Source organism: Contarinia nasturtii, unplaced genomic scaffold (genome assembly GCF_009176525.2).
Source record: "Contarinia nasturtii isolate CC-2019 unplaced genomic scaffold, AAFC_CNas_1.1 Cnas_scaffold_4311, whole genome shotgun sequence".
NCBI lineage: Eukaryota > Metazoa > Arthropoda > Insecta > Diptera > Cecidomyiidae > Contarinia > Contarinia nasturtii.
Window position 1 is genome coordinate 848275 of NW_022201606.1, and position 10321 is coordinate 858595.

The 10321-nt window shown below is 34.2% G+C and overlaps 2 protein-coding genes across 3 annotated transcripts in view; one reads left to right on the forward strand and one right to left on the reverse strand.

Moving 5' to 3' along the window:
• Positions 1–842: 842 nt before the first annotated feature.
• Positions 843–3511, reverse strand: LOC116350767 (5'-AMP-activated protein kinase catalytic subunit alpha-2). Its single transcript, XM_031782689.1, has 2 exons — positions 2540–3511; positions 843–2452 (listed from the first exon to the last, which is right to left on the reverse strand). Exons 1-2 carry the CDS (start codon positions 2956–2958, stop codon positions 1210–1212), a joined length of 1662 nt encoding a protein of 553 aa, XP_031638549.1. The 5' UTR covers positions 2959–3511; the 3' UTR covers positions 843–1209.
• Positions 3512–4556: 1045 nt separating this feature from the next.
• LOC116350763 (transcription factor E4F1-like) overlaps positions 4557–10321 on the forward strand; it is a 14509-nt gene continuing 8744 nt past the window's right edge. The window contains exon 1 of one of the 2 annotated variants that reach the window (XM_031782682.1): positions 4557–5207. The gene's annotated coding sequence lies outside the window, so the exon portion shown is untranslated. The remainder of the gene's footprint in view (positions 5208–10321) is intronic. The other variant, XM_031782685.1, reaches the window with a different exon arrangement.

Genomic DNA, 10321 nt, shown 5'->3' on the forward strand with positions numbered 1-10321 from the left:
TGCATTCCTCCATTGAAATAAGAAGAGCCCAACGCCATCTAGGAATGAATGGAATACTTGTGACTGTCACGACAATTGACTTGAGAAGAAAGCCCTGGTCACTGGCCCTGTACGGAGGCTAGTTACATGGCTGCTATAAAGTGGGCCACACCGTGGGAAGCATTCTCCAAGCAATCGAGTGACAGCACAAGTCGGGTCGTCATGCAATAAGTTACGAAAACTTGAGCATCGAAGTGAATAACTCCCCGTTTAATCCAATAATCCAATAATCCAATAATTTGCTTGAATTGTTCTTTAATTGTTGCTTAAATAAAGTTTTTTAAAAAGGCCTTTATGGCGTCAAAAAATATCGAATATCTTATATTGGTAAGGTGAACTTTTCCGCACTGTGATCCACGACATGCATTTATTACAAATCTTTTGCTGTAAATTTGAATTCACGAATTGAATCTGACGTTAGTTTTGCGAATACAAATCATTTTCGACACACTTTTCATGCAAAAATTACACTTAAAACGATAAATTTGTATGAGAGCCTTGAATTACGTTTCTGGGGGCAAAGTTATCGTGTTAACAATTTTTTTCGTACACAGGGTACAGCATACAGGGATAGGGTACATGGTATTATTTTTTTTATTCCAATAAAATTCCACTCGCATCAAAATAGATTCGGGGGAGGAGAAAACATTTTTTTGAAGCACGAAATGGAGCCAAGCATCAGAAATATACATTTGGTTTTGAATTGAAAGGCTGATATCTTTATTCAAAAAAAAATTGTTTAGATTTTTCCATATAGATTTACAATTTAAAAGATTTTTTTCTTTTCATCCAATGAATTACATAAACTAAAAACTTTTGTTCGATCGAAAATTCTTTCTAAGCGTCGCCACGAACTGATTTAAAAATCAAAAAAGTGCAAGTAATTTGAAGCATATTAACTAATAAATAAAATTAAAACAATAACAAGAGAAAATAAAACAATTTCAATGATAAAATATTCAATATAAACTATAAGCAAATTAATGTGTTTTTCTGTGCAAAAAAGTCTAAATTCAAATTAAACATATACAATACTCGTATTCAATTTCTTTTCATCTTAATTTCTATATATCTATGGTCTACGTGCCGTGAAAGCTATATTTTGTTGACATTTTAAATGAAATTCTTTGTAAAGTATAGAGATTGATTTTTTTTCGGAGAGAATCGAATTCATCTGGCCAATTGAATGATTAAAGCGGCACACATCTCAAAAAATTCCATAGTATGGTGTCCGGTCGGTTGTTGTGGCATTATTGGAATGCCCATTGAATTTGGCGGTGTCGCGTTCTCCATTATAACATCATCTCCTTGTTCGACTTCCTCGTTGGTCAGAGATTTAAAATCTAACAAATAACTCTTTGCGTCAACTTGATACAATTGCAATGACATTTTCACGTCATACTTTCCTGGAGAATTGTTTACTCGTCGAACACGCACATGGTACGGGTTTATAATTTTCCATTCATAATCCAAGGCCTTCATGGCTCGATAAACTTCGAGCATTATATCGTTGGGTTTGCTCTGTGATCGAATGCCCAAATGCCATTTGGCTCGTTTAACCGGTGTTCCACGTACTTTTTCGCTTCCGATCAGACCGGCTGTGGTTTGTGGATTTGGTCCTGTATATACATTACTATTTGCAGCACGTTCGCGTAACGGTGCTATTCTCTCCGGATGTCTAAATGAGGCTGGTGTACCTTCGCCAGACGATTTATCAATCGTGTTATTCGGACTGTAGTGAGTGGGTGGCGGACTCGATGGTGGTACAACATAAAAGTTTTCCATTTCTGATTTGGCTGCTTCGTCAGCAAATCGTTTATTATCGATAATTAAATGGTATGCAATTGCCAATTGATCATGCCGATCTCCGCTCAACAAAGCATTATGCACTTCAACTTCTTTAACACCGAATTTCTGGCATACTTCGGCAACGGCAAGCGTATCCACGATATTGCTGTCATTTTCAATCGACGATGGAAACAAATAGTTTGGCAAATCGCGTTGGAACCAATCGTGCTTTTTAATTTCCTCGATTGTTGCACGTTTCAATGGATCCACTTGCAACATTTGACAAAGCAAACTGATCACATTTTTATTCAAATATTCCGGTATGGCAAATATTCCGGATTTAATTTTGCGAAATAGCGTCGGAACATGTTCATCGTCAAATGGCAACGTACCACACAATAAGGCATATAAAATGACACCACATGACCAAATGTCCACTTCTGGGCCCGCATATAATTTACCCGAAATAACTTCGGGGGCTGCATAGTTTGGTGAACCGCACGATGTTCGTAGAAATTCACCATCCAACATCATATTCGATAGGCCAAAATCGGCTATTTTCACGTGACGATTGTGATCGAGCAGTAGATTTTCCGGCTTTAAATCTCTGTGAACGATGCTATGTCTGCAATTAGAAATTCATCGAAAAATGGTTTGATTCATTCAAAAGTATAATTAATGCAAATGATAAATTAAAGTGAATTCAGTTTACCGATGGCAATAATCAACGCCCGAAATGATTTGCTGGAAAAATCTGCGTGCTTCGTGTTCTTGTAGCTTTCCATTTTTGACAATGTAATCAAATAATTCACCGCCCGACACATATTCCATTATCATGAAAATGTCCGTGGGCGTTGAAATGACTTGATACAATTTGATGATGTGCGGATGACGAAAGAGTTTCAAATTTTGAATTTCCCGTCGAATTTTACCAACCACATCAAGCGAACGAATTTTCTGACGATTTAGAATCTTGACAGCCACTTTATGTTTTGTCAGTTGATGTTCGCCAATTTTCACCTTTCCAAATGTGCCCGTTCCGAGTGTGTTACCCAGTGTATAGTGGCCAATTTTGACTAGTGGCTGTTGAGTCGATGGAGAAGGCGACGAAGCATTACTGCGGTCCGACATTTTATTTGATTTATTTTTCAACCTTGACGCTCACACGCAAAATTTTCAAAATGAATTTTGGTTTTTCCTTTGTTTACACGACGACTGTTCAACAAATTATGAATTTGGAAATAGAAAATGTCTCAACAATTTATGTGCCACTATTTGAACATTTGATTTTTTCAGGCTTATCTTTTCGTTTCACTTGTCCGCCAGAAACACAATTAAAACTCAAAATGTATGATGCATTTTTATATTGTTATGACATCATTGTTTCTATTGTCAAATGACAATACTTTGTAGGTGGATTTGCTCTTTTTTCGATCCAATTAAAACAAAAACTGACCCACAATATAATTCAAACAACACGATCGGTCTACCTTTTTAATCGAATGAGGTTAATTTGTTTAAAATTATTGACACGTCCTGCTCCGATGCAAAATAAAATCAACTTCTTGTGATGAAGCAATAAAAAAATATTTCACAAATTTAATGTGTCAATTGAGTGCCTTTTTGTTCTCTCAGTTGTGAATAAAGAAAACAAAGTATCTATATTTATTATATAAATACGCAAGAAATAAACACACTTGAAATGTCAATGGTCAATCACATCTCTGTCAGTGAACGCACTCGCCGTTTGCTTTTTCCTTCTCAACATTTGACAATCGTTCAATGCACAATATTTACCAAATTTTGTTTACATTTCATACGGCTGTTGTGAATCTTGAGGGGAAATCCTTGTATCTCTCTGGGTAACCGTGGAAATTCTCTTTTTTCATATATTTTTTGCACTCAATTTTCAAAAAACTCATTACAATTTGTTCGAATTACAAGAAATATAACGCTTTGACTCATTAAACATGAGTTGTTTTGGATGCTATTGTAAGAATGAAACAATTTTTTTGTTATTTCTTATCTTTCTATTCTATTTTATTTTCAATTTTTGCCATTTTATTTCAATTTATTGATGAGATTTAAATTACATTCACAGTTACTCATTTTAGTTTTTCGTCCATGATATAAATTCAATATAAAGAACCATTTTTAAGTTATAAAAAAGACAATTTTTAATCTAAGCTTTGAGAATACAAATGCTAATCAACATTCAATTCACTGAGAAAAAAAAATCAACTCCGGATTTGTTTTATGACACCTTCCTTAGGTGCAATTAGACGATGATGATACTTTTATGGCCCCGATGCGAGCCCAAATAAAAACAAATAATCGAATAGGAATATTTGGTTGATGTTTATTATGTTTATCTAAACGACAACATAATGAATTTGAAATATTATAGTTTATTGTATCGAATAGAATCGGAACGCACCTTAAAATTTGACAAAATTGGCATATATTTGGAAATTAGGAGCATGAACGCATACATATATGAACGCAACATAACATATTTACACTACAACAATTGAATGCGCTCCTGAATGTGAACTAACAAAACTAGTGCGGTATGTGTGTGTTGCGCTTGGTCTGAATGAGTGAGTAAAGCGCAATTCATACAAGCAATCGTCAAGACAAGAAAGAGAGCGAATGAATAAGCATATTAAAAAAAAACTCGTCTTTCAAATGTATATACAACAATGCATTGTCGTCGATAGTGTGTACAAGCAGTCATAGTAAAAATAAGAGAACTAATTCTAATATTTTTACTAATAAAAAGTGTGCATTCTGCTATGATCTATGTGTAATGTTCGTTTAGTGTGCGTGCGAGTACAATTTACTTTCGACATTTTTTCGTTTTCACAGTCTTTTTCGGGTTTGTAAATCATGTTGTGCATGCAAAATTTGTCATTCTTTGATAAATTTGCGGGAAATAAATTGCAGTGATTTATTTTAAAATTCTTTTTAATGGCTTATTTATGTACAGTTCAATGAATTGATGAAAGACTTTGTTAAAATATCGTGAATCTTATGGAAAATATCGGTGCTATATCGTTATATACATTCTCATATAAGAGAAAAGTGTTTTAAATGGCTTCTAGGTTGACATTGAATAAATTTATGGTGCGAGATTTATAATAATTTAAAAGAAAAAAAAGAGAAACGTGTATCAGTTTAGTTTGATCGGAATCACGGCTGAACTATTTTTTCGTGTGACGAAAGAGTAAAAAATTATTGATGTGTGCGTGTCTGTATGGTGTAGTTTTAATGCAGAAATAATTCCATGGAAAAAGGTTGACGCATAGACGTGAACAAGACTTTAAAATACTCATCAAAAATTCAAACAAAACAGCTTTGTTCGTCTACAATTCAAACAAGTAAGTGGCCTTAATTCACATTTGTTTATCTATTAACCAAGACAGTTGAAGTGTGATTCAAAATGCTTGTTTACTTGTAAAATGCCCCAACAAAATGTTGATATGTGTATCGATCTTTTACGTTGATTACAAACAACGAAACAAATGCGATGTTTAAATCTTGTTTATCAGTTCGTTTGAGCGTTAAGCGACCGATTGCATCGGATATTACGGCAGAATATTGGCCAATTCATTCCAGAAATCGTGCTGTTTTTCGTTATTGTTTTCATGTGTCGGTTTTTCTAGATCAAAATACAGCATGCTCTGTGTCAAAGTATATACATGCACAGCCAGCCACACTACTGTTAAACATACATTACTAATATCGAGTGGGGGGACGTTTTCTCTCATTTTTGGTGTGGTGGGATGATGCGATTCACTTTATTTCTTCCCATTCTTTTCCATAAATGTATTCGCACGACTTTCGCTCCTATTTTATTGACTGAACAGTCACTTTTACTTTTTCCTACGAACAGCCGTTTCTTCTCCTTAATATCATGATTAAAGCAACCAGAAAGCGGCAAAGACACATTTCTCAGTCGTAACATGATATTTTCTTTGGTAAAGTTTGCCGTCGTGGTTGCGTTGCGTTCGTTTGTGAATGGATTGAAAGACGTGGTTTCTTTTTTGCTTTCACCCCCTTTTTGTGTCGACATTCCACCACCTCCACGACTACCAATGTCGCCGCCGTATACCCTTACTCCATTTCATGGCGTAAATGTGTGTATTTCAGTAGGGATTCATTTATCGACAACACAAGCAAAAAAAAAACTGGAGCAATTTTTTCGCCGTATCAAAATTCACGTTCGAATTTTTTTTATATACGCTTGATTCATATGTATACATGATTTATTAAAAGCCATTTCGAAACAAAAACAAGATAATTACAGATTGTTTTATGATAATTTGAACTAGTTACTACTTGACGTTTTGTATTGATTTTTGTATCTCTTTTAAAAATAAACGTTGTACTTGTAAAATAGAAAAAAAAGGTTTCTGCGGTGAATAATATGATGTTTTACAATCCGAGTGAAACGTCTTTAAATAAATATTCACTTCTGTGTTTTTACATGTAAATGAACGACCGCTGTGTTTTTTTTTTCAACGATTTAGATGTGGTAATAAATTTTGATGACATTTTCCGTTGCAGGCTTTGCGCCAAACGATGCACATGAAAACGTCCATTCAATGCTTCCGTGCATTATGTTGATCAGCAAAAAGTAATAAATCCAGTCGTTTATTCCGTTTTTTTTTCTCCACTCATCGCAAAGCACAGAGTGGAAAAAAGTTTCATCTCAGTCAGTGCCGAATGATAAAACGTAAAAGTTGTAATGAACGCTTTTGTGTGTTTCAAATGATGACAATAAGCAACCGGATTTATATTTTATTCATGCAAACACATAATTCCTGTGTCTAAAAGTTATGTGCACATATGAACAAAAACTAAAGTATTTATGCAAACTAAATGTGCGCGTCTGAATTTCCCTCGTCGCCGCTCGTTCTACTCAAACTTTGTCCTGCATAAAACTTTAATTAATGAGTTTTTAAAATTCGCCAACTCTGTCACTCCAATTGTGTGACTAATCACTTTTGCCAAAAAATACTATGTGCCATCACATTTGATATTCTTTGAAAGAAGAGATGCCGCTTGAAACTTGTATGACTATCAAAATGAAGGCTCTCCATATATTGAGCATAGAAAATAATTATAACCGTTCGTATAGTTGCGTCCAACAACAGTAGAATAAAACCAAAAAGAAAAAAAAACCCGTATCGAATGAACGATATACGAGTTTTGAAATAGCGTCAGTACCGTACAATGCCGGCTGAATGAAGATTCAGTTGGAATCCGGTGTTATTTTCGTTGGTAAAAGAGAACGGAAAAGAAGGAAAAAAAGTGCGCTAGCGAAACAGAAGGGAAAATACTATGGCAACTGTTTGTCAGACACAGAGGCGAGGGTAAAATATTTTGTGTCATTTATTACAGAGTAGGGCTGTTGTCATGAATGTACCGTATGCGTACGGCAAATTGTGTTCAATGTTAGCTGAACGTCGATCCCTTACAATAAACCACTTTCTTCTATGTATTATTCTCGTTTCAACCGAACTGGAGTAGGGAATGTCAAACATGAACACCACCATATTCTACAATGCGTACGCTCAAAAGTGGAAGGATAAAGTTGGATGGAGTACAGAGAGAGAGAGAGAGTAGGGGAGAGAATGAGAGTGAGAAGCACATACAAATACAAAAACTGCTTTCGATACGCAATGTTTTCATTATTTTGGTTGTTGTTTTTTTTTCTCTCTTACTCATTGTTTCGTTTCAATAAACAAAGTGTATTCGGTAATAGTTCTGAGTCAGCAAATCGATGTATACACGACGGCCAATGAACTTTGATTATCAATTCGTTGCATTCGCAGCTTTTTTTCTTCTGTCTATCGCGTTTTTATATGTCCAGTTATCGTTATCGACTTCATTTTGAATAGAATAGAACGCATAGTAAATTTATTGTTCAATCAATTACTAGCATGAAATGAAATTGATAAATTATATTATAATGATTTGATATGATTTGTTTGTTGGTATTCATGTACAATAAATACATTCTGTTTGTGAGAGAAACCGCAAACAAGTGAATCCATTCGAAAAGATGATTAAGAAATAGCAAAGACAGTGAAATTTATTGCATGTGCACAATGATTGTGTGTGGTGATTTGAAATGTTGTTGTTTCCAATTTCATTGATGGTTTGAATGAAATTTTATGAATGGAATCGCTTCAAAAAACACACACAATTATATCAATCAGATGATCAATGGATCCAAGGCGAGCACGTGGTGTGTGTTGCATGTTATTGCTTGTTGCGTTACCACCACCATCATCCACCACTCTTTTCAAATAATGTGCCTTTGCTGTTGCTCCATACAAACGATACCGTAAGTTCTGACAAAGAATTGTGCTAAGATGTCTTTAATCTAACCCCCCACTCGAACGAACACGTCACGCTGTACAAAGAGATATGAATAAGGTACAATGAGTGGCTCGTTTTCCATAGTAAAAGTGTTTCCAGACACACCGTATCGCATGCATTTCTAGTTTGAACAGGTGTTTTTTCGAGTATTTAACGGAAACGTGCTCATTCTTAGAAGCTGTTATTGTGAATGTAGCAAAGTAAGCATTCTTTTCGTTTATCTTCTCGAATTCCGCCGGGGTCATCAATGCTAAAGATGTTTAAAAACAATTCGATTTTAAGTGGTTTTATTTTTGTGTGTGAACATGTTACAATGCCACTAAATGCATCGTCATAAATTTGTTGATTTGTTTTTTTTTTTAACCTGCGGGGATTAATTGCAAAGTCGGTAAGCGAATTGCCGACACAATAGCTTTTATTGACCTGCAACCCACTTCCATTTTCAACAGCAAATTATTATTTAACGGAATGATGTGAATTTTACTTAATTTGTACATTTTGATTGGTCGTTAATGAGCACAAACGGAATGTAATATAATAATTTTTGTTGTTTTTATTCAAGCGTACGCCATACAGATTTTCGCCGTACAACCACACACAGTGAATGGAGAGCTATGACGACTAATTTATTCCAATTTGCTGTGCTGACTCTTATTACAAACATTTTGCATACAATTCAAATGCAATAACCACAAGTCAAATTGAATTTCGACATCGGTTCGTTTCATTTTTGTTTTAGTATATATCTCTCTTATTTTTCGTTGTCGTTTTCTGTTCGTTAAATGATTTAGTGCTATTTAAAAGTGACTGTACTGATTTCTTGGAATTTATCACCTGGGTTTTTTTTTCTCATTCAAATGTCATTTGAAAAGCCAGATTTGTGTATTGACTGCATAATAAGCGACGATCCACTTTCGAAATCGCCTTCATCTTTTGACTTTATTTTTATGATTGATTTTTGAAGTACCAAACAAACATATGTGTTTTTATATTCAGAAAAGGAATTTGAATATACACAATGTTGTTGTTGTTTTTTTATTTCGATTGATGAAAACCGGTTTGTTCTCTTCGTATTTACACAATGAATAATATTTCGAATGTGATAATTGAGAAGAATAAGTCTTTATTCCTAAAAAATGTCGCAGAACTCACGTTCAATGTGTTTCAATCGGATGTTTAATATGCAAGAAAAGTGCAAAATAAAAAATATATATGATGAATCATTGAAATTTCCAGGAAAACGTTGATTGCTTTATCTCGACTGACAATATTCTGGACTTGATTGGCAACTGAGATAGCTCTCAAATTTGACATAGAGTTTGTATGGCCTAAGTGATTTTGTCATGCATGAAATTCGATTCAAATAATTTAAAAACGTCATCATATGGAATGAAAACAAAAATGCCACTCCTTAAAATTCAACGGGGGAACAGCCTATGCGATATTCGAAAGAATATGTGAGACTTTTGTTTTGTTCAGGTGCTTATTAAAATATCTGAAAAAATGAATAAATATTTGTTTTAAAGACTACGAGAGTGTTTAAGTATTCAAGTGACGCAAAAATTGTGCGGCTTTGTTGAATATTCTATGCATCATTAATACGAAAGACTGCTAATAATTTTTATGAAGCAAACCAAAACAGAACTCTTAAATTTTCAGCCAAGTATGAATTAATGATAATTAAATAAAATCGGACAGTGTGTGATAACCAGTTGAAGAAAAAAAATCATTCGTAGAAAATGAGCGAATAATATTTTGTTTTGTTTGATTTTGTTCGGCATAAATGAGAGAGGGCATAAAGCAAATGGAAAAAAATTATACGATACATAACAATCTCGTAACCAGTTCGGTGACAATATCTCATTTGCACGTATAAACACCACATTCACGGATATCTCGATTCAATCGTGCCGCCGGCTACTTATATATTTGTATTTGACTGCTTCTCTCTTGCTTCAACTTGTCGAAAAAATCATCATTGCCTCTTTGAAATTGTAAAAAATGTGAAAAAAAAGAAATCAAGCGAATGCACACAAACAAACAAACAAACCATAAAAAATGTTCTACACACGTTTCTTGCAAATGCGTTCAATTTACATAAAAA

Excerpts from the sequence above, each read along its gene's own strand:
- LOC116350767 (XM_031782689.1), bottom strand. The coding sequence starts at position 2,958 with ATGTCGGACCGCAGTAATGCTTCGTCGCCTTCTCCATCGACTCAACAG. Across the intron at positions 2,453-2,539 it reads GGCGTTGATTATTGCCATCG|ACATAGCATCGTTCACAGAG; the intron begins GTAAACTGAATT and ends TTCTAATTGCAG.